The sequence below is a fragment of the Onychomys torridus genome, chromosome 5 (assembly GCF_903995425.1).
Source record: "Onychomys torridus chromosome 5, mOncTor1.1, whole genome shotgun sequence".
Taxonomy (NCBI): domain Eukaryota; kingdom Metazoa; phylum Chordata; class Mammalia; order Rodentia; family Cricetidae; genus Onychomys; species Onychomys torridus.
Genome location: NC_050447.1, coordinates 131633394 through 131658513, shown reverse-complemented (window position 1 = coordinate 131658513; position 25120 = coordinate 131633394). Strand labels below are relative to the sequence as shown.

General features: G+C 46.1%; 1 protein-coding gene across 1 annotated transcript in view; it reads left to right on the top strand.

The window, feature by feature from the left end:
* The first annotated feature begins 980 nt into the window (after positions 1-980).
* Slc28a3 (solute carrier family 28 member 3) overlaps positions 981-25120 on the top strand; it is a 55603-nt gene continuing 31463 nt past the window's right edge. Inside the window, exons 1-2 of the mRNA XM_036186705.1 lie at positions 981-1091; positions 23354-23443. Of these exons, the coding sequence (XP_036042598.1) occupies positions 981-1091; positions 23354-23443 (201 nt within the window). The remainder of the gene's footprint in view (positions 1092-23353; positions 23444-25120) is intronic.

Here is a 25120-nt window from a genome sequence, read left to right as displayed (position 1 = left end):
TAAGCATTATTTACAGTCTAGAAGTGAAAATAAAAGCCATGAACGCATAGAAAATACAAAGGACACTTCAACAATCTTTCATAAAACCACCATCCAGATATGGCCTCTAGGAGGGGTTTTTCTCCTATTATATCTACTGTCTCTCAGTATTAAATTTTATAATTCTAGGTTTTCACTAATGAGAAACTACATGATAATAATAACAGAGGAAGAGGAGGAGGAAGAAGAGGAGGAGGAGCAGCTAGACAGACAGTGAGAGGTTCATTTAAAATACTAGGAAGTTGCCAGCAGCGGTGGTGGCGCACGCCTTTAATCCCAGCACTCGGGAGGCAGAGGCAGGCGGATCTCTGTGAGTTCGAGGCCAGCCTGGGCTACAAAGCGAGTTCCAGGAAGGGTGCAAAGCTACACAGAGAAACTGTGTCTCGAAAAAAAAAAAAACAAACAAACAAACAAACAAACTAGGAAGTATATTACTAGTGAATAGTCTCCTTCCACACGTGCGGCACACCTCTGCATTTCTGTTCTTCAGGTTTTGAAATCCTCACTCTGAAGCAGGGCGGCAGTGAAAGGCTTTCCAGGCCAGACCTGCATCTGATTCTCCTCACCCTTTTACTGTCTTCCTCCAGACAGAATACAAAGTCATGCACATTGTACCTATCACGTGCCTGGCATCGATGCAGCAACACCTGCCTAGCCCCCAATGCCATCCACAGGAAATAAACGATTTTGCAAAGGACTACAGAGAAAACGGAGGTTCCCGTTTGTGATGGGAAGTCTATGTTGGGCATCCCTGGAAAGAGGAAGGGGGTGGGCGTGCTCAAAAGGAGACCTCACCCCGCCCTCCTGCCTGCCCTGCCTGCCCCACCCCAACCAGGTTCCAGCCCGAGTCATTTAAAAAGTTGTTGGAAGGGTTTCCAAACTGAGGCAGCAGCAGGTGGCCCTCTGACACAGTAGAGGCAGAGCTTGCTCTCAAGCAGAGGATGTCCAGGTCAGAACAGGGAAAGAATTCTAAGGCCAGTGGCAGCCAGATGAGCTTGGAGCTGAGGCCAACCGCCCCGGGCAACCAGGGCCACAGCAACGCAGCCTTTCAGGTGAGCAGGGCTGAAGGGGACCAGGGAACCTGCTGTCTTCACATCTGGCAAGCTTAGTAACAGGAGCCGTGGGCTCGCTGAGCCACAGAAAGAATGTTAATTCTGTAATGGGTACGCTTTAAGCCCATTGTTTTTTCTGACTCGCTCTTCTCTGGTTGGTGAACCTGAAAAGTGTCTTTCAAGGTCTCCTGTTGATCTGGACTGCACTCGTCACTCGGGAAACAAACTGCCGCCTTTTTGCCCCTGGACTCACAGCAAGTTTCGGGATTTACCCTCAGGTTTCTTCCCCGAGATCTGGACAGGGGAAGAGCAGGGGCCTCAGACCCCCAGTGGAGGTAGCAGAAACATGAGTGGGTTCTCAGCCCCCATGGAATGTAGCCCAGGACAGCCTAGTTACGCAAAGCTGTGTCCTCAGCCAAGACTACTGAGTGATTAATACTTTAGTCTCGGGACTGGGTGCCACAGATGGCCCAAGAGGGAGGTCAGTAACTGAGCCTGCTGTAATGTTCTCCCTGCCCGGGAACCTGGATTTGAGTTGCTCCTTATCTGGCGAGCAACAAAGCATTGAAAAGATAGGAGGCCAACCTAAGCAGGGCTCAGTAACCCTGGGGCTTCATGGGCACTTAATGGGCAGAACACAACTTTTAAATGCTAACACAAGAAGTGGAAGGTAGAAGTGCTTGGCCTGAGCCTGGTCTCTTCCACCATCAAGTTACTGTAAGTTCTGGAAGACCAGGTTTGATTGTCTATCAATAGTCACCATGGCTCCTGTCCCATGGTTTATATAAGGAGTCCTACAAATGAAACTGGTAAAAGACAAGTTGGTGGGAAGGGGAATCATACAATTTTATTAGCATTTTAAATTGCTTATGTATGGTGTCTCAGAAAAGAAGACGTGGAGGGTCTACAGGAGTGGTGTGTGAATGCCAGGGCATGTGCACCGTTTTATCACACGGCTGCATACTGTGGAGACGTGACTGGGAAAGACAAGGGACTGGGCTTTAGGGTCAGTAAATTATTGCAGTGACTAGAAATAGATGGAGAGTTCATGGAAGACAAGGGTTGTTGTCTTGAGGTTTATTTATGCAGACTTCCCTGCTAAAGGGCGGCTGGCTCAGGTCTCTCCCCAGTGCGCCATGGGAGGGAAACCTGTGGGCTGCGTTAGGAAGGCCAGGAGCATGGAGTCAGCTTGACACACTCTTGGGCAACACTGGCGTACTCGAAAGGTGGCATATCCTTGAAAGATGCTGTCATAAGCATGAAGGGAAGGGAGCTCAAACACAGGAAGGAGCTTCCGCTCAGAGGAAGGGAGGTTGGTGTGGAATACCGACGAAGGGAAGGCAGCAGTGATAGTGATGGGGGAAGGGCTCGCAGAAAGTCTGTGTCACCAGCAGCTGGCTACGCGGACAGAATGTGCGGTGAGGGTTCCATTTCTTTTTTCAATCCTTCCTGTTCTCTCACAGTACAGGTACCATCCCTGGCAAACAGAGTCCAAGTTACTCCTTCCTCCAAAATTTGTTTTACCAGGATTTGGGGGATTTTTGTACACCCCTATTTACTAGGCAAAATCATTACCTGCCACCCTAAATATGGCCATCACTAAGAGGGAAGGCCGGTTCAAGCAGACAGCCATAGCTTTTGCCCTCAAGGAGCAGAGCAGGGCAGCAACTCACAGAAAGATGCAACAGAAAAGAAGGACTTGAAAATCAGTGCAAAGTTGGAGCTGAATCTACCGGGGAGCATGAGGGTGCCCTAGAGGAAGTGAGGGCTTCCCGTGAGGCCATCCGATGAGCAGAGGGGATCAGCGGAGCTTAGGAGGCAAAGAGCTGTCTGTCCCACAGGCCCAGGGGCATAAGAGAGGAATGCAAGTCTGAAGCAGAGGTGGGGCAGGAGCGTGGGGCATGAGGAGGCTGGTGGCACCCAATGATGAGGTCTCTATGAGCAAAGTGCTAAAGAGGAAATCTCCAGGAACTGATTGTCAAAGACGCTTTTTGTGACCCTATTGAAGGATGGCTGTATGGATAGGACACCAGGCCACAGGCATGGGCACAGGTGCGGTAGTCCAGGCAATGACAGGGAATACGCCCTCCAGAGTGAAGAGCAGGGTGGGGACAGGGTGTGTAAGATTCTCCATCTAAACTTGCAGTTTTCCTCTGTTAGATAGGATCAGAATGTTACTTATGTCAGGATTGTTGAGAAAGCCCAAGGTGCAAGTATGCTTCACTATAAAGAAGTATGTGTGACACACACGTACATGTTTGTGAAAAACAGAGCCTGACACATAGCATAAACATAATAACAGTGGTACTTGGTGGTATGGCAGTGGAAAGTGAAATTTTCTAGCCCAGGATGTCAGAGATTCTCCTGTTTATCAAGGACATCCAGAGTTAGCCTAGTTCAAGGGAAGGGATGAATTCCATTTGAGTCCTGTTGGTTGAGACTCCAAGAGTCTCCATGAAGGTATAGCTCCTGTGGCAAGGCTCAACGAAGGAGGGAGCTAGAGGATTTGGAGAAGGAAGCAGGGAGAGCCACTGGGAGGGCTGAGCAGAGTCAGGCAGGTCTGAGGGTAGTCAGGGATAGGAAAGAGAGGGCCAACAGAAAGAAAGGCAGAGCAGCTGAGCGGACCAGGCATGGCGATCCTCAGTGCCCAGTCCCACACAGAGCCGATCTTGGCCAACCCCTCCCCTTTGCTGACACCCTTAACCTCTAGATACAAAATGGGAGGCTTTGTCCAGCCTGTGTGGCGGGCTTTCTAAGGGTCACCATCATGTTGTGTTGTGGGCTATTCTCAGGCCCCACAGTTGCAGTGATATAAGCTCTCTGGCCCATAAATATTACTGTGGAGATTTTCTTGGAGATTCTAAAATCAGTGTAGGACTGGGCACACTTGCACACCCTCCTGGGAACACCAGAAACAATTCACTCTGGGCTGTTCTTAGGAGTGGAATTGCTAGGATGTGACATTGAAACCCATCTATGCTTTTTGTTGTTGTTGCCCTGACGTTTGCTTTTTGTTTTGTCTCGAGGCAGGGTCTCATGTAGCCCAGGCTAGCTTCTGACTCTGTGTACTTGAGGATGACCTTGAATTTATGATCCTCCTACTTCTACTTCCTAAGGCAGGGATGAGGTGTGTGTGCTGCAATGCCTGGATTAAGTGGTCCTGGGGACCAAAGGAAGACGTTGTGTATGCTGAGCAAGCATTCTACTAACTGAGCCCAGACACTTTCAACCCCACTAATAACCCCAAGCTGGCTTCCCAGATGATTATGCCAATTTAGACCCGTCGGAAGGGTGTGGGTTCTTGTTTCTTCTCAGCTTCACGGTTTTTCCGGTGGTGTGCAACAATACAATTATACAATTATCAATTGACACAGCACACTGAGATAGACATCATCAGGCAATATTGTTGTTGCTGTACAAATACCCTCTTTTTTTGGAGAGGGAGTTCGAGACATGGTTTCTCTGTGTAGCTTTGGAGCCTTTCCTGGAACTCGCTTTGGAGACCAGGCTGGCCTCGAACTCACAGAGATTCTCCTGCCTCTGCCTCCCAAGTGCTGGGATTGAAGGCGTGTGCCACCACTGCCAGGCTACAAATACCCTCTTTACACAGACTAGACAGTGTAGGCAGGCCTCTGGGCTTGCCACAGTGAGATGTGGTGAGCAGGATGTGCCTTGCCAGGGTAAACAGCCTCCCTCTGTAAGCTAAAGACCCACACTCTGCAGCAGAAAAGGCTCTGGAGGGCCCAAGAGATGGCTCAGCAGAAAAAGGGGACTGCTGCCACACCTGGTGACTGAGTTCCATTTATGGTAGGGGCAAGGTGTCCTCTGACCTACGCACACACACTGAATAAATAAATAGTAAGCTGTTTTTTATGTATGTGGTGACCCAAGCCTGTAATACAGCACTCAGAAGGCTAAGATGGGGAATCACAAGCGTAAGGTTATCCTGAGTTAATAGCAAGTTCAAGGCCATCCTGGGCCACACATCGAGACCTTTTGAGGGAGGGAGTCTCCAAAAGTAGACAGGTAGTATAAACAGACATAGTGCCACAGGCAAATCCCAGGATTGGGAGCCTGAGGCAGGAGCATCATGGTGAATTTGAGGTCAGCCTACACAATGTGGTGTAATCCTATCTAAAAATTGTTTCAAAAAGAAAGAAAGAAGGGAGGGAAGGAGAAAGAAAGAAAGAAAGAAAGAAAGAAAGAAAGAAAGAAAGAAAGAAAGAAAGAAAGAAAGAAAGGTAAACAGGCTCTTCTATACCTCAGTGACATACGCTTACTTAGCATGCACCAGGTCCTGGGTTCCATCTCATTGAGGTCTCTAGTTTCCCAGAAACTGAGTTTAATGTACAGTGTAAATGGGGAGTCATTTCCAACCCTTCTGTTTTCTTTAGTTTTTTTCCTACTTCATAAACAGTTTTTCAAGTATCCACACCTGGTATACTTTCTGGACTAGGAAATCTGAAAGAATTCCTTAAACTCAGAGGAAGTGGGAGAAAATCCAGAGGAGATGGAGCTGACTCAGGGAAGTCACACAGCTCAGTTTCCAAAGGTGACAATCCAGGCAGAGTTTTGAAAGAACACTTTTGTTAAAAGGTATCCCTTAGCACCCTAATTCAACTTTCTTCCTCCTGTGCACGAGCATCAGCCTTACCACAGGTGATCCTCAGATCTACCAGAATCCTCAGGTAGAAGGATTGCCTGACACACACAAGGACCTGAGTTCCATGCCCAGCACCACAAACAACAACAAAACACAAACAAAAAGTCAGCTGGGTGGGACCCACTTAGGCAAGGCTGGGGCACGACCAGAGTCCGGAAATGCACCTCAACACTGAGCACTGGCTGAATGACTCAGTGAATGGGTTGGGGACCCAGCCAGGCAGGTTTGGAAAGCCTGTTCAGCAGAGTTCAAACTGGAGAGAGCTTAGGAAAGTAAGTCCATCTGGCAAGGATGTGACCAGCTGGAAAGCAGGTGTAGATGACTTCACGGTTGGGTGGAATCACGCAGAGGGCCGTCATCTTAACGAGTCACATGCAGGCTGCTCAGGGGTTCTTCTCAGGGCTCAGGACAAGATTAACTAGAAAGGCCTTGAGCCTTTCCACACATCAACTAAAATGTATAAAATTCAGGATAGTGACTTTGTTTGTTTGTTTGTTTGTTTGTTTGTTTGTTTGTTTTGGAAACAGGGTTTCTCTGTGCAGCCCTGGCTGTCCTGGAACTCACTCTGTAGACCAGGCTAGCCTTGAACTCAGAGATCCTCTGGCTCCTGACCAGTGACTTCCAGTAAAGGAAGTTTCTTAATATTTTTATTTAATCTTTGACAGTTTCACACAATTCTCTTGATCATATCCACACCTTCCCCTTCTCTGCTTCCTCCCTGCCGCCATAACTTGTCAGCATGTCCCCTCTGGTCTTTATGTCCATTTTATTTATTATTTATACTGGTAAAGAAAGTTTTTAAAAAGTCTACTCTACTGCTTCCTAAAATGGGCATGAGTGTGTCTACACTAACTTTCATCTGCGGAGAAACCTAAGTGACTGAAAACAAAATCACTTCCCTGTCCCCTCAGGAAAAGCACTTGGGGTCAGGCCTTCCAGGCTCCAACACTCCTGAATGATCCTTCTGAGAGGCCCTCTTCCTCCCAGTGATTGAGTCCTGGGCAGAGAACATGGGCATTGTTCTGTTGGACACAGCGGTTGGCCATTCTGCCTCAGGCTCTACTCGGCGTCAAAGCGATGCCCTCGCTTGCGTGCCCAGTCTGTGGTTCTGTTTGTCAGCCTATTGAACAGTGGTCGCTCGCTCCTTTTAAAACACCGACTCGGTTTCTGTGAACCGTTAGGTTATTGATTGTGTCTATTTTATGTGTACGCTTGCATGTGTGTCTGTACACCATGTACATGTTTGCTGGCCTCAGAGGACAGAAGAGGGTGTCAGATCCCCTCAATTGGAGTTATGGACAGTTATGAGCTGCCAGGTGGGTGCTGGGAGTCCAACCTGATTCCTCCGGAAGAGCAGACAATTCTTTTAACTGCTGAGCCATTTCTCCATACCATGACTTAAGATCTTTTTCTTTGTAGGGCAAGCAATTACAAACTCTGAATTTCCCTCTAGCCATGACTTTAGCTTCATCTCATAAGTTTTATGTACTTGTTTTTGATTTGTTTTGAGACAGTGTCTTAGTTAGGGTTACTATTACTGTGATGAAACATCATGACCAGGGAGGAAGGGGTTTATTTGGTTAATACTTCCACATCACTGTTCATCATTGAAGGAAGTCAGGACAGGAACTCAAACAGGACAGGTTCCTGGAGGAGGGAGCTGATGCAGAGGCCATGGAGGGGTGCTGCTTACTGGCTTGCTCCCCATGGCTTGCTGAACCTGCTTTCTTATAGAACCCAGGACCACCAACCCCTGGGTAGCCCCACCCACAATGGGCTGGGCCCTCTCACATCAATCACTAATTAAGAAAATGTCCCACTCCCACAGGCTTGCCTATAGCCTGATCATATGGAGGCATTTTCTCAACTGAGGCTCCCTCCTCTCCAGTGACTCTAGCTTGTGTTAAGTTGACATAAATTTAGCCAGCACAGACAGGGTGTCACTATGTAACCCTGATTGGTCTGGAACCCATTATGTAAACCAGTCTGGCCTCAAACTCATATGCTGGGATTAAAGGTGTGTGTCATCTCCAAAGCAGGATGGAAGAGAGCAGTGTGGGTTAACTTTTCAAACCTCTTTTATAGAGAAAAGGTGCCAACTGGGGATTTTCAAAGGAATTTGTTAACGTAAGGACTTGGCAAGTAAATTTTACAGAAGCAGACAGAAGATAAGATTATTTGACAGATCATCTTGGCAGAACATCTCAAGATATCTCAAGATTCCTTGGCAGAAAACCTTATCGGGATAGAGTACATTGAGGTGTGAGTCAAATTCCATGGGATGGGGAGCACATCAAATCCCAGAGACAGACCAAAGCATACATTGAGGTGTGAGTCAAATCCCAGAGACAGGCCAAAGCATGGTCAGCTTGAAGTTTGCAGCAACAGAAATGAACTCATGCTGACCTTATAACAAAATGGCTTTTAACCTGAAAATGGAGTCAGGCTGGTCTGTCACATGGATGTTAGGAACAGGACTCCAGGCCTCTACCGGAACTGCTCATGCTCGTAGCTGAGCCCTCTCTCCAGCCCTCAAACCTTTGTTTCTGTTTGGCTTTGCTTCTGAGAGCCAGAGCTGTTGACTTCCAGTGTTTCCTACAGACTCATCAGAAGTGTACTGAGCCCTGACACCATGCCAGGCATTACAACAGGAACCACAAACAGAAGGCCTCTGTTTGGCTACCACCAAACAATGACAAACTAGTACCACTCTGTTTGTGCGAAATTGTGTTCCCGGCATAGGTGGGGCCTTCCCCTTGCCTGGGAATCGGGGAGTCATGGTTTCCACCTGTGCCAAATGAACATTTTTATATATACTTTCATTCATTCAGTCTAACTATCCTAACTATCTGGTGCGAGACAGAAGGAAACACTGACTAGGGCACACACGATGCTGTCGCCTGAGCTATCTTCTATATTGTATTTTATGAAGAAGAATCAGATCTGGAATGGGAAGGTAGGAGGGGTCAGATCCTGCAAGTGGACAGGGTAGAAAAGGGAGACGGACAGCAACACAGCCCACGTCCTCTGACTTACCTCAAGGCACCTTGCTGACTATAAAATCCCGGCCCTAAGATTCTAAAACCGGTATCAGACTTAAAATTGAACTTCTGTGTTCTGTGAACATTCTAGAATAAACTAGTAAGGTAAATGATAAAGAGTTATAACTGAAGTAATGGTATGACTTCTCCATGAAGTATAACCAGAAAGCAGCCTGCTAATGTGAGATGAAGCTCTTTATGCCATGGAAGAGTGTCAGCCACAGTCCAAAAGAGACCAAGATGGGCCAGTCCATGACATTATGGGTCATACATTCTCCTCACCTCCCCATCTTCGGGAGGGTACCAAAGCAACAGGAGCCGTGGGGTTGTGTGGTTGTCCCTGACAGTCCCCCAGCTTCCTTCAGTGTCCCTCCCTTTCAGTCTCATGACTGAAAAGCTTCGTGAGCTTTACAACATGTACAGGGTTTCTCTGTGCAGCCTTGGCTGTCCCAGAACTCGCTTTGTAGACCAAACTGGCCTCAGACTCAGATCCTCCTGTCTCTCTGCCTCTCAAGTGCCCCCCAGTCTCCCTGCCACCCACCCCCACATACCCTCCATGCTGGACTTAAAGGCATGCACCACTACACCCAGCCTGAACATTACTTTTTCTTTTTCGGTTTTTTGAGGTAAGGTTTCTCTGTATTGTTTTGGTGTCTGTCCTGGATATCCATCTGTAGCCCAGGCTGGCCTTGAACTCACAGAGATCCTCCTGGCTCGGCCTCCCGAGTGCTCGGATTAAAGGTGTGCACCACCACCGCCTAGCTGCACATTTCTAATTAAAGTAACTGAATTCAGAGTTTCCATCAGATCAGGGATATACTTGCAGAGAGGAAGTTAGAGAACCTTGGCCTGGTGTGAGGGCCAGGAAGCTCTAAAAGGGAAATGTGTCTCACTGAGACTGGCCAGCGCAGGTAAAGCACAGGAGATAAAGCAGCAGATATTTGTTGAACCGTAACAGATCAGCAGGGAAGAACAGAGAGACGGCGTCTCAGGGGCCACCAAACACCAGCATCCTCTTGGCCCACACGGCTACTTCCTTGTTCCCCTGTAAAATGCAAGCTTCATCAGAAGAGGAAGAAAGCTCTGGGGGAACTGAGCCAGGGCAGCCGGAGAGGCGGGTGCTGAAAGGCTGCTGTCGGTGCTCCAGGTACTGACTGTACTCAGTGTGGCAGAGACCTTGGCTGGATATGACAAGTGGCCTCTTGCCAACAGGAAGACAGTGATTAACTTCTGAAACAGGAGGCACCACAGATGGGAAAGAGAAAAGCCATGCACTGTGAGGCAGGAAAAGCAAAGGTTGTGCAGGAGAGTTGAGTCAGGCTGCCTGGATCTGCAACTACACACATATACGTGCACACACACACACACACACACACACACATACACACACACACGTACACACATATACACATACATACACACACACATGCATGCACACACACATTACTCAGGCAAGTTTTCTAACCTTTCTACTTCTTTCTCATCTGAAAGATGTCTCAGCTGTTAAGGGCAGGAACTACTCCAAAGGAATAGGACCAGGGTCACCCTGTAACTCCAACTCCAGGTATCAAACGCCTCTGTTCTCTGTGAGAACCTACATGCACATACATCCTCACATGCAGACCCACACACATAAACATAAGTAGAAATAAAAAAATTCTTAAAATTTTAGATGAAGGGCTGGAGAGATGGCTCAGTGCTTAAGAGCATTTGTTGAACACACAGGATGTGTGTTCAGTTTCCAGCACTCACGTGGTTGTTTACAACCGTCCACTGCCTCATTTCCAGGGTATATGATGCCCTCTTCTGACCTCCACAGACACCAGGACACACATGGTACACATACATACATGCAGACAAAATACCCATACACAAAATAAAATTAATAAATAAAATAATTTAAGAAAATAGGTAAATAAATGCCCTGCATTATAGTCCTATGGAGAAATGAAATCCCCAAACCAGGAGCCCCTGGGGAGTGGAGGCCCCACCCTGCCTGCCACGGTGCTTTTGAGCAATGAGTGTAAAGCAACGGCCTCAGCAGATGCTGCAGTATCAGCAATGACTTCATACCATGTAGCTGGACTGCTACTTGAGTGCAGAACGTCAGTTTCTGCCTGTAACAAACACCAGGGTCCCTGGTATGAGGCCTGTGAAGATGCCACACGATGTCCCCCCCCCTGCTCCTGAGTAGCAGGGGTTATAGGCCTGTGCCACCATGTGTCCATACCCAGCTTTGATTTAATTCATCTACTCGATGTGAAGCCCCTGAGCGGCTAGGTCTGGGCCAAGCATGGATCCCAGCTGTGCCTGGGAGGGCTTTTGGAGTTACTCTTCAGAGGCTTGGAGTAGGTCATAGTTAGCTTCAACTATCAATTTGCCACACCCAGGAGAGGGAACCTCAATGGGAAATTTGCCTCCATCAGATTAGCTTGTGGCCATGGATGTGAAGCCCTTTATTTTTTTATTTTTTTTTCTTTTTTGGTTTTTCGAGACAGGGTTTCTCTGTGTAGCTTTGTGCCTTTCCTGGAACTTGCTTTGGAGACCAGGCTGGCCTTGAACTCACAGAGATCCACCTGCCTTTGCCTCTTGAGTGCTGGGATTAAAGGCGTGTGCCACCACTGCCCAGCCGTGAAGCCGTTTCTTAATTGTGGTTCCTTCTTCACAGGTGTGTCGACTCACAACTGAGGTCAACTGTGGCCTACGTACTTCCTATTTAGGCAAAAGTTTTTCCTAAAGTCTTTATGATATATAAATGCATGCCATGTGTTCCTATATCTTATATCTATTTAATCATAAGCCCTTTGATATAGGTAACATGGCCAAGTTAATTTAGAAATCTCCACAAAAGAACTGTTTTCCGAATGTAACTTGAGGTCAATGTCACTGAATATGCAGTAAGTCCCAACCTATGACATGTGTTTGATATTTGTTTTTTAAAGAGAATGAAGGCAGGAGGAAGGAGAGAGACAGACAGACAGACAGAGACAGAGAAGAGACTCACTATGTAACCCTGGCTGGTCTGGAACTCACTATATAGACAAATCCAGCCTCAAACCAAATTGTGATAACCATGTAAGTCAATCATTACAGAAGCAACCATAATTTGAGTTGTCTAGGACCTATTCTGAGAGGAAGTTATGGGCCGAAAGCATCAGTAATGACCACCACTGTCTCAGCCCAACCTGTGTCCCTCCTCACTTCAACCTGACTTAGAGCAAATGACTAAGGCCACTCGGGGGGAGTACATAGCACTTGGGAGGCAGAGGCAGGCAATAGCGTGTGCGTGGTCCAGCCTGTTCCAGGAGTGTTTAGGGTCTAGACTGGTCTGCCCGCCCACAGTTAGGGGCACACCTGCCCCGAGTATGCCAATTAGAGGGATAAATGGGGAAATGCAGGCGATGAGATGTTTTCAGTGTGGCCACAGTGGAAAGAGGAACAACTGGTAAACCTCAAGGCATCTTCCGATGTGGGATGAGCTGGGTGTAAGGAAAGGGCAAGAGAGTGTGTGTAATTCAGCATTCCCGGCCAAGATGTGGCCCCACCTATCACTGACCCTTGACCTCCCCTGTTTGCTGGGTCAGTCAAGCAGGATGATCTGCTGTCAGAACTGTGTGTAAATTCTTCCCACTCTGCCCAGCATCAGGCTTCCCTGCCCCAGCACGAGATTCTGTTAGATCTCTGAAAGCAGAGGTGTCCCTTTGAAATACCTTCTCTGCTGTTCTCCTGCCAGGAAGGTAAAAACCCTGGGCTATGGCATAAGACTCTGTTTTAGGAGGGAAGGGGAGAGAGGGAGGGAGGGGGAGAGAGAGAGAGAGAGAGAGAGAGAGACTGAAGCCATGTTTTCTGTTCTCAGTTTTTGAGAAACATCTGACCAAATTGCGTCTCAGACAAGTGCTGTTGTCATCTCTGGGTCATTCGCCTGTGAGTATCAGACAACACATGAACATTCTTCGTCTCGGGCTTCATCAGGAGCCTCAACGGGAAAAAGGCTTCTTGCCACAGGCCGGGTGTGGGCAGACTGAAAGGGCCCACGTTCAGACTACGGTGAAGAGGTCAGGCAGCACCGTGTGGAGAAACACACCGCACTGTGGATGGCACAGAGAAATAGGAGCATGGTCAGACTCCTGTTCTCACAATCAGTTGCTTTGTGCTTTTAGACTTCTCTGGCCCCCTCCCTGAAGAATATATTTAGAGGTTCTCATGGGAACATCTTCCTTTACATCAGACAGGCCAAGCTAAATCAGAGAAAGGCTAGACACTGTACTGGAAATTAGAATCAGGCAGAAATCATTGTGTATACAATCCAACACAAATGATGGGCACAGAAGTCAACCAGCCTTTAAAAACAAAGGGAGAGCCAGGCATAGCAATGCATAGTGTAGTCTCAGCACTTGGGAGGTGGAGGCAGGGGGATCACAGTCATGAGCATACCAAAACAGAAGCAGACTAACCTATTTGTGTCTTTCTGTAACATCAGAATAACAATGTTACAGAATCTGCTTTCAGAGTAACAATGAATCTACAAGGTAAGATGTTCAGTGGCATCACTTTGCCACATAACCCCATTTTTCTTGGTGACCCTGCTGTCCTGTCCAGTTTATGTCAATTTGACACAAGCTGAGTCATCTGAGAGGAGAGCACCTCAACTGAGAAAATGCCTCCATAAGATCTGGCTGTACAGCATTTTCTTAATTTGTGATTGATGGGAGAGGGCCCAGTGCATTGTGGGTGGGACCCCCACTGGGCTGGTGGTTCTGGGTCCCATAAGAAAGCAGGCTGTGCAGGCCACGAGAGCAAGCCTCCTCCAGGGCCTCTGTGTCAGCTCCAGGTTCCTGCACTGTTTGAATTCTTGTCCTGACTTCCCTCAAATATGGATTATAATGTGAGCAAAATAAACCCTTTCCTCCCTAAGTTGCTTTAGGTCACGGTATTTCATCACAGCAATAGTACTCCTAACTAGGACACCTGCTAAGGTAAACACAGGTTCTTTTGTTCCTTTCTTTTCTTTCTTTCTTTCTTTCTTTCTTTCTTTCTTTCTTTTTCTTTCCTTCTTTCTTTCTTTTTTCCGTCCTTCCTTCCTTCCTTCTCTCTCTCTCTCTTTCTCTCTCTCTCTCTTTTTTTGTCTTTCTTTCTTTCTTCCTAGACAGGATCTCACCATGTAGCTCTGACTGGCCTGGAACTCATTATGTAGATAGACCTAGATGGCCTAAAAGTCAACTGTCTCTTCCTCCTGGGTGCTGAGATTAAAAACATGTGCTGCTGCCGGGCATTGGTGGCACACGCCTTTAATCCCAGCACTCGGGAGGCAGAGGCCAGGCGGATCTCTGTGAGTTCGAGGCCAGCCTGGTCTACAAAGCGAGTTCCAGGAAAGGGTGCAAAGCTACACAGAGAAACTGTGTCTCAAAAAAACAAAAACAAAACAAAAAACAAATGTGCTGCCACAACTAGTTATTTTTTAAACATTTATTCATATGTGTTATGTGTGTTTGTGAGTATATGTCACAGGAGTGCAAGTACCCACAGAGGCCAGAAGAGGGTGTCAGGTCCCTGAGCTTGAATTACAGTAGTTGTGAGCCACTGTGGGAATGCTTGGAATGGAAGTTAGGTCTTCTGCAAGAACAGTGCTCTCAACCACTGACTCTCTCGACAGCCCCTTGTATCTAAGGTTTTTTGTTTTTGTTTGGTTGGTTGTGGGGGGACCTTGTTGTTTGGTTGGTTGGTTTGGAATTTTTGTTTGTTTGTTTGGTTGGTCTTTTGGAGACAAGGTCTTGTGTGAGTTCTGTGTGTTGAAGATTTATTTGGGTTTCAAATTATAATCATGTACTGGGTGTTACAGACAACAGCACAGCCAGTGGTGAGACTTGCACAAATCTTTTATTTCTGAAAATTAAAATCAATATGACTCATACACATTTGCCTCCATCTGTTTTAAAGCAGCATTAGCGGCTAGTTAGTTATGCTTGGCTTTTCCTTTTTGAAGTGGAATGTCCTCTTGGCTCACACCTACCCCATTGTCTGAATCTTGACTGTTGTCTTTTATAATCGTCCTGTGGGGTGTAAGACAAGTCAGTGGTGTGGGCAGTGAGTGGACAGGAGATTCTACCTCCAGTTGCATCTGAGCGACATCTGAGGTCAGCCACTTGAGGAGGATGGATTCAGAGCTTTGGATAGTTTTCCCCCAAAGAACAAAGCAAGGCACTGATTATCACTACAGTCAGTGAGGACCGAGTGCACTCCTGAACTAGCCTGAGCTTTCAGTTTCTGCAGAGGTGAGCCTTCTGAGGAAGAGTGAGGAAACGGGAGCAGTCAGAGGTGTGGAAGTTGCAAACAGCAGGAAAGAGGAGAGGGATTTGCTAACTGGCACTTACTCAAGTCAGGCTCTTCCTCTGGCCTACTGGAAGGCTGCCTCCCAGGACCTTTGCAAAGCGTTAAGTCAGCTCTGCACAGAGAAGTTCTCTCCACCAATCAGGGCCAGTGAAGGACTTAGGACAGGGAGGAAGCTCTCTCACTGCTCCAAAGAGTTCAGGAATCCTCTGCCTTCCTGTGCCCACAGCATTTAGAAGCCAGGTTAGTGGTTGTTCAGGTCTCTTCCTGTGGAAGAGTGGGTAGAATGGTTTGTCATAGGCCTGCAGAAAGGTTGAGGGTTTAAAAGGTGCTGACCAGTCTTTGTCATTAACCCCTCCACATGACTGAAACCACACTACTGCCTCCACACAGGCATGTCCACAACCATCACGTCTGACTTCCCTGTTGTTGGTCACTCTGAACTTCCTTTTGGGTTCACAGGAAGACTGATTCCTCCTTTATCACCAGGAAAAGCAACACCAAACATCAGTTCAATAACACTCAGTGGGTTGTTTGCGGTTCTGTTTCTCAAGTGCCCCCAGATATCTTTTACACTCATTCCTTTTCCTGTCACAATGATAAACTACTCTGACAAAAGCAGTTTAGGTCCATTGGTGGAACATGCCTTTAATCCCAGCATGAAAAGCAGAGGCTGCGTTCAAGGCCAGCCTGGTCTACACATTGAGTTCTAGGACAGCCAGAGCTACATGGAAACACTGTCTCAAAAACAAACAAAAACTAACAGACAAAGCAGTTTAAGGGAGACAGGGTCACTCTAGCTGGCAGAGTTTACTTTATGCAGGGCCACATGACTCCCACCATCAGGAACATGGGTGCTGGTGCCCGGCTCGGCTCACTTTCTTCTCAGTCCAGGAGCCAAGCGCAGGGAATGGTGCTGCCCTTGGTTAGCATGGGTCTTTCCACCTCAGTCAGCCTGACTGATACCGCCCCTCACAGGTGTGCCTGGAAGCTTGTCTCCTAGGTGGCACCAGGTCCCATCGAGTCGACACCACAAGTGACTTGGTTGTGTGTCTTTAGTTTCTTGCAGTTGCCACATTCTCCAATACTTATTTGTGTTTGTTTTCCATGGCAGTGGCGGTTGAAATAGGTCAGATTGAAAGAAAAAAAAACAGTTCTTACCAAAAAACAAAAAAAGGGAGAGGTTGTTTCTAGAGCCAAATAGTTTAGGAACATGAACTGAGGTTACCCCAAACTCTGTGTTCTAATGTGATAAGTTTCATGACGTTTTCAAATAGATCGGTGGGGTGCTCGAGCAAGGTGATTGGCAGATCCAGCTGGGTCAGCTCTTAAGAGAGAGGGCCATAGAAAGGCCCTCATACATACACAGAATGGCCCTCACACATACACAGAATGGCCCTCATACATACACAGAATGGCCCTCATACATACACAGAATGGCCCTCACACATACATAGAATGGCCCTCATACATACACAGAAAGGCCCTCATACATACACAGAAAGGCCCTCATACATACACAGAAAGGCCCTCATACATACACAGAAAGGCCCTCATACATACACAGAATGGCCCTCATACATACACAGAATGGCCCTCATACATACACAGAATGGGCCCTCACACATACATACACAGAATGGCCCTCACACATACACAGAATGGCCCTCATACATACACAGAATGTTCTCACTTTTAGGGCAGCAGAATGTTGTTCTCCACCAAGGCCAGAGGTAGGACTTAGATACCTTTTTAAAAATACAATTTTTTTTTTGAGCTGAGGATCAAACCCAGGGCCTTGCGCTTGCTAGGCAAGCACTCTACCACTGAGCTAAATCCCCAACCCCTAAAAATACATTTTTAATAAAAAAAAAAAGAAAGAAAAGAAAAAGCCAAGTGTGGTGATGCACACTTTTAATCTCAGCACTCAGGAGACAGAGGCGTTGGAGGCTAGCCTGGTCTACAGAGCAAGTTCCAAGACAGCCAGGGGTACATAGAGAAACCTGTCTCAACACACACACACACACACACACACACACACACACACACACACACACACTTTGGTTTAATTTTATTTTATTTGTATGAATGTTTGCCTTAGTGTGTGTCTGTGCACACATCATGTGCATGCCTGGTGCCAATGAAGGCCAGAAGAGGGTATCAGATCCCCTGGAATTGGAGTTATAGATGGTTGACCATGTGGATGCTGGGAACTGAACCCAGGTCCTCTGCAAGAGCAGCCAGGGTTCTTAAGTACTGAGCCACCTCTCTGGCCCCAGGGTTTCATTCTTTTGAATGAAACCAGGAGCTAGCTTCCCCTGAAAACTCCCATCTTCTCATGGAACACAAAGCCGCTGGTGAGGACAGAATCTACTGGTGCCTGTCTGGCTGCCCAGCACTTCAGCATGTTAATTCCTAAGCTGGTCCAGAGCCTGCTGGAGTCAGGGTAGAGTGAGTCACTGTCCCGACAGCTCTGGTAGAGCAGAGCCCCCAAGTGGACACTGCGCAGTAACACCCTGCTGTTGGAAGCCATATATTTCATGTAAATATGACCAGGACTTATGACCTCCAGTGGGAAAAAGCAAAACCCTGTGAGAGAAACCATGAAATAGGACTTTAGACAACTAAGAAGAATGTTCAAACTGTTCACGTACTGTTTAAGAAGCTAAATGATCACAGGGCTGAAGCCTCTGCTCCCGGACACGCTTACACTTCTTACACTAACTTACTTTCCAGACTATAGTGTGGATAGCTCCATAGGCAAAACTAAGACTTGCCACCGTGTACAAATAAGATGAAAGGGCTCCTATGCTCACAGGTGTGTCCGCTTACTGTGTCCTGGGGGCTGCAGACGTGGCTCAGAGGTTAAGAGCCCTAACTGCTCTGGCAGAGGACCATTCAGCTCCCAGAACCTCCAGTTCTATGGATCTGAGGCTCTCTTCTGGCCTCCATGAGCATTGCACACATACATGATGCACATACATACATGAAGCAAAGCACTCATATGAATAATAAATAAATTTTTGAAATAGGATCTAGCTATGTAACCCTGACTGTCCTGGAACTCACTACATAGACCAGGCTCACTTTGAACTCACAGAGATCCACCTGTCTTTATCTCCCCAGGGTAGGAGGGGAAAACTTTAACTTGGGCCTGAGGGGAGCACAGCTCATTCCCTAAGACCAAGGACAGAGCATTCCCTCAATACACTCTTCCCCTGGACCTTGGGGTTTATTTGCCTGATGTCCTTGTTCTTTTTTTTTTTTTAATTTTTTATTTATTATGTATATAGTGTTCTGCCTGCATGTGTGCGTGCAGCCCAGAAGAGGACACCAGATCTCATTATGGATGGTTGTGAGGCACCATGTAGTTGCTGGGAATTGAACTCAAGACCTCTGGAAGAGCAACCAGTGCTCCTAACCTCTGCACCATCTCTCCAGCCCCTGTTCCTTTTTAACTGTTGTCCTAGTTAGAGTTTCTGTTGCTGCAATGAAACACTGTAACTAAAAAGCACTGAAGGAGTCAGGACAGGAACTCAAACAGAGCAGGAACCTGGTGGCAGGAGCTGATGCTGAGGCCATGGACAGGTGCTGCTCACTGGCTTGATCTCCATCACTTGTTCAGTCTGCTTTCTTATAGAATCCAGTACCACAAGCCCAGGGATGGCACCACCCACCATGGGCTGGGACCTCTCCCACTGATCACTAAATGAGAAAATGCCTTACAGCTGGATCTTATGGAGGCATTTCCTCAACTGAGGCTCCTTCCTCTCTGATGACTCTAGCTTGTGTCAAATTGACACATAAAACCATCCAGTATAACTGTTAATGGAGATATATGTAGCTGGAGTGCTTCTCTCCAGGTCCCACCAACCCCCCCACCCCAGCAGTCCCACAACCCACTTATAAAATAATCACTTCAGACGCTTATATTACTTATAAACTGTACGGCTATGGCAGGCTTCTTGTTATCTACTTCTTCTATCTTAAATTAACCCATTTCTGTTAGTCTATAAGTCGCCACATGGCTTGTGGCTTACCGGTATCTTACATCTCTCTTGTCATGGCAGCAGCTGGCAGCCTCTCTCTGCCTCAGCCTTCCACTTCCCAGAATTCTCCTCTCTCCTTGTCTGGCCTATAATTCCTGCCTGGCTACTGGCCAGTCAGTGTTTTATTTATTAACCAATCAGAGCAACACATTCAACATACAGAACATCCCACAGCACTTCCCCTTTTCTTTTTTTCAAAAAGGAAGGTTTTAACTTTCACATAGTAAAATTACAGATAACAAAACAATTATCAAGCAAGAATTACAGTTATAATATCTAGTCTATTTATAATAACTAGTCTATTTGGCAAAATTAAAGAAGCTATCCTATCTGTCTTATATTTGTGAGTCTAAGGTTTCGTATCTAACTTATCTTTTATCATAACTAAGGAAAATTATATCTCTAGTCTTTAACTACATCAGAGACCTCAGAAGGATATAATATTACCTGAGAAATGGGAGATGGATGCAAGCAACTTTCAAGAGTCTTGCAAGAGTAGACAGAGACAGCTGGCAGCTTGGACAGTCATCCATGGTTCTTCTGTAAAGTTGGGGCATCTGTCTTCAGCCCACAAGACTAGAATCTCTCAGTCACCTCTCTCAGTGTCCTGTAGAATGTCTGGCCGTTTCCTCTGAGAAGCAGGTACCTGAAGGACCATTTTTGCCAAGCAAAGCTCAGTGGTCACCTTTCCATGGGTCCTGCATGTTCAGTCAATCAGTCCAGGCAAGAACGGTTTCTTGCCCAAATGGCTATTTTTGCCAAGGTGAATATAAACTCCATATGGAGTGTTTTTGATGCCCATCCTCCTCTCTGAAGTAAATTGGTGCTGCCAGGAGCAGACATGTCTCATTGTCTAGAAATTCTAAATTTCTAAAACATTTTAAATGCCATATTCTGTAGGTCTTTGAAGTGTTTGAAGATTACCTGTCTATCTGAAATATCTCTATGTATACCCAGAAAACTTAACATGACTATAAGTTTGACTATCATAGAAGACTAATTGATCTGTATTTCTTAATTATCCATTACAATCTAAATGAGTTATATAAACATAATACCTCATACAAAGTAATATATATATATATATATACAGTATAACAAAATTAAGTTTAAACTTGTAAATAAATCAATAAACTAAAATCTATACCAATGTAAAACATTTCAAACAACTTGTTGCTCTTTGAAAGTAGGTTCATTAATCTATCCTTTCATCCTGTCATATCTAAACTATCCCCTTTTCTTCTTTAGAAAGAGATTGCATTTATAATCAACCTGTTTTAAATAAAAATATTGGTTTTTCTCTCTGTCCCACACCAGAGGGCTCTTCTGATATGGAGCAAAAGAATCTCTCAACCTTTTCTTTTAGCAATATGCCTGGGTTTAGAGAAAGGGTGAGCCAATTCCATCTCCAAAGCCAGCTTGTTATATCTGGGAATTTGGGTGTAGCTTGTCTTACTACTTCCTGCTGGAGGGGGGGTGCTGTATCTTATGGGAACACAAAGAAAATTTTAGAATTATGGAGTAGTCCGTGAGGGTGTATCATCTGAGCCAGTTGCCTTGAAACCATTCTGGATGTTGGATCATCTGGGCCATAGTGTCATCAGAGACCTTTCAGGCAGTCTTGGCTGGTCAAACCTGTTGTATCTTAATCTGGAACAAATCCATAGCTTCTGGCTTTCTGTGGAAACAAAAGCAGAACCTCCTTTCCCAAAGCAACCTATCCTTACATTCAAATTTTGAAGTCAAGGTATCTTTAAAATATACATATTGGTTTAACTCAACAGCTTTTTTTTCAACAGCTTTTATAATCAAATGTTTTTCTGCAGTTAAAAATCCCAAAGACAACACAATCAGTGTTTTATTTATTAACCAATCAGAGCAACACATTTAACATACAGAACATCCCCCAGCAGATGTATAATATGCTCTATCAGAAATACATTTCAATATCTCATTAAATATGTTTAATAAAATATTAATCTTCGATATCTTAATATCGTAAATACGTTTTTAAGTTTTATTTACATGTATGCATGCATGTTTTCAGCCCCTGCTCCATTGCTTTGAAACATGCATATGATTCCTCCAGTCAGTGTCCTGGAGTTTCTACTTGAGAACAGGCATGCTTATAGGTGTGAGAATCAAAGGTGTCAGTAATCTGACTTATTAAATAGACAGGAAGAAATGGTGGTTAGTAAGTGATAGATGCCTCTATTACAGACCCACAGTTCCAACTTAAAGAGAGAAGCTTGTCATTTTCCACCCACCACCCACACCCACAATAACCCTTATTTCTGTTCTAAATCCTTGAGTGGGAGGCCTTTGTCTTCCTGAAAATATAAAGACCAGGGTGTGAGTCCATTGGACAGAGCAATCCCAGCACACAAGGTAAAACCCATTCAGGGTTCTCTCTGTGAGTGTGCAAAGCAACACACACACACACACACACACACACACCATACAATCACACACACTTTTCGTGATCATTGACTTAAACCCACAGTCTGATTCCTTCAGCAAAGATTTCAGATGCTGCCAGCAGGTGGCAGGAATGGTCAGCATCAGAAGGCTGAAGCTCCTCCAGGGAGGAAAATCTCAGGATTCTGGAAAGAGCCAGAAAGAAAATGCTGTTGTGTGGACAAACAACTAAGGTTTAGAACGATATGGTCTGTGGAGTGTCACACACAGTTACAAATAAAAACCCCAAAGTCCAGGGGAGAGTTAGTGTACTGAGGGAATGCTCTGTCCTTGGTCTTAGGGTTAGGGTTCAGGACCATGTTGGAGTTTCCCCTTAATCCTCTTCTTACTGCATCTCTAAATTAGGAACCTGATTTTATTCATACATGTAATTCAGGATCCTGGAACCTGTTATTTTCAACTTAAATGTAAAGGAACATGTAAGAATCCATGGATGCAGAATAGTGAAGAGTGCCCAGATGGTGGCCACTGCTCTGTCCTCTTCCCGTTCTTTGTATGCATGCGTTTCATTCCCTCCCGTACCAGTACCGGGAATTCCTGAGGGCCCCACCAGAGGTGCCATGAGTTACAGGCAGATTGGGTTACCCTCTTGGAGTCTTAGTCTCCTTACAAGAATTTAAAGATGGGAGTGGTAGCACACACCTTTGATCTGGGCACTCAAGAGACAGAGGCAGAAGGATCTCTGTGAGTTCAAGGTCAGCCTGGTCTACATAGCAAGTTCCAGGCCAGCCAGGGCCACAAAGTGAGAACAAATCTAAAAAAAATAAAAATAAAAATAAACAAAGGAGGAGGAAGGAAGGAAGGAAGACTATTTAAGAACAGACACACAAGGACAGGTGGTTTGTTTTTTTTAAGATTTATGTATTTAGTATACAGAAGAGGGAGCCAGATCTCATTATAGATGGTTGTGAGCCACGATGTGGTTGCTGGGAATTGAACTCAGGACCTCCGGAAGAACAGTCAGTACTCTTAACCTCTGATCCATCTCTCCAGCCCAAGGACAGTTTTATTAGAGTTTAAAATTGAAGCCCCAGGACATGGAGCTTCTACCCAGAAGAGAGAAAGAAGAGGCCATGCCAGCTGAGTTAAACAGGCATGGAGGTGAGCAACATATGAACAAGCAGCCATGCTGCAGAGAAGGAAACTTTAGAGAAATTGTGGCCAGAAAAGAGATGGAAAGAAAAGGGAAGAGTTTGCTTCTCAGAACTACTCCAATTTAAGAAGCTTCAGAGTTGGAGCTCATGCACATGTCCACACTAGGGCCAGGAATTCTGGGAAGGAAAAGTGCATTATCTTTGTAAAGGGATCATCATTTCTCCTATCCATTGAGCATGGCTTGAAGATGAATCTGCCTTCCTGAGGGGTGGTCCCTCAGCTAGGTGATTCGCTTGCCCTGCTGAAACGTTAGGTTCCCCCACCCAAGTCCCCTGGTACTGACTCTGCAGTCAGAGCCAAAGGTGGGAAGCTGTCTGTCCTTCCTCAGAGTGTGCAGCATGTGGATCTTTCCCATCGGAGCAAAATAAAGCAAAACTCATCTGTTTTCTTATGAGCCCACAATTCCCTGGCAGTTCCCTGAATTGGGTGCCTCATCTGAACCCTGAAGCTGGCCTCCTGCCACTTCTCACAGTCCTTCCTGGAATCTTCACTGAAGGACACTTGTGTTTGGCCTCTGACTCCTTATCTTTTCACTCTGCTTTTTCCCAGGATGAAGACTTCAAAGAGCAGGACACACCAGGAAACAGCACAGTCAGGAGCAGAGTTGTGCCCAGTGGGGAACAAGGAAACACCAAGCAGGTAGGACAGGTGTGGAGGATGGTTAAGGAACTGTTGCTATGGTGATCCTCTGCTGCCTGTGAAGGACGTGGGGTTAGTGTGTCTAAGGCAGAGTCGCTAGGAACCACACATGCCTCAACAACGAGCTTTTACAGACAGCCTCAGAGTTCCCCAAAAGGGAAACCAGCCCAAGGCCAAAAGCCCAGTCGTAGGCCAGCATGGATGCCCATCCTTGTAGCCCCAGCAGAGGCAGGAGCAGGGCCAGCCTAGGGTGAGATCTCCTGACAAAAAGAGAAAAGCACCTGAATGTTAAGGCGATTGAGATGCCCTCCCTCAGTTCCACTGAGCCCGAGAGTCCCTTACTGGACTTCAGCTTACACAGCCTTTGTTTATTGTTTTCATTTTATTATTGTTGTTTTTTTTTTGGGGGGGGGTCTCAAGTGACCCAAGCTAGCTTCAAGCTCAATATGCCACAGAAGGTGACCTTGAACTCCTTATCCTCTGGCTTCAGCATCCCAAGTGTGGGATGACAGGCATGGGCACCACATCTGGCAAGGAACTCTGTGCTACTAGATTTAGGTATAATTTCTTCAGTTGCTGGGGAAAAAAAGTGAGTAGTTACTCATGTAGATCACCCATTGGGAAAAATAGTCCTGAGTACCAAAAACTGGGAAAAACATTGCAGCAAAACTGGAAGATAAAAGTTGTCATTTTATCCAAGGGGAGAGTCTTGGTATGTCTTGGAACGTAGCCTGTGTTTACACAAACAGACTCTTGTGCATGTGGATACTGGGATCACACTGTCCATCTTACTTACCACTTATCTCATTTCCTACATTGTTAGTGTCACTAAGTGTCCTCCAGCAAACAAGACAGTCCACATGGAAACCCCCACACAGATGCTTACAGCAGCTTTTATTCATAATTGGCAAACCTTGGAAGCAGCCCAGATACCCGTCAGTAAAACTGATAAACAGTGGTTTGTCCAAATAATGCAATATTTTTCAGCACTAGAAACAAATGATGAAGGGCTGTCCATGCATATCGCAGAGTGAGAGAAGCCAGATTACAATGGGGACACCCCACACTACCCCAGTGGCATCATCCTGGTAAAGGAGAAAACCACAGAGGAGTGAAGAGATATTGGTTTCCAGGGCTTAGGGAGAATGTGGAGGTGAGCAGCAGGAATTTTAGGCCACTAAAACCATCCTGTATACTACAACAGAAAAGATCCACTGTTATCCATTTATCCATAGATTGAGTGCTCCAGAAATGAGCTGGGGTTCTCTACAGGAATAAAACTTACAAAATGAATATATATGGTGTGTGTGTGTGTGTGTGTGTGTGTGTGTGTGTGTGTGTGTGTGTAAATGTGTGTGTGTGTATGGGGGGTGGAATTTTATTAGAGTGGCTCACAGGCTGTGGTCCAGCTAGTCCAACAATGGCTAACAATGGAAGGTCCCAGAATCCAGTAGGTGTTTAGTCCATGAGGTTGGATGTCTCGGCTGGTCTCCAGTATACACTGGAATCATGAAGAAGTAGGCTCTAATGCCAGTGAAGGAACAGTCTTGCCAGAGAGAGTAAGAGCAAGCAAGCAAAGACCAAGCTTCCTTCTCCCATGTCCTTTACAAAGGCTGCCAGCAGAAGATATGGTCAGATTGGAGGTGGATCTTCTCACCTCAAAAGATGCAGATTAAA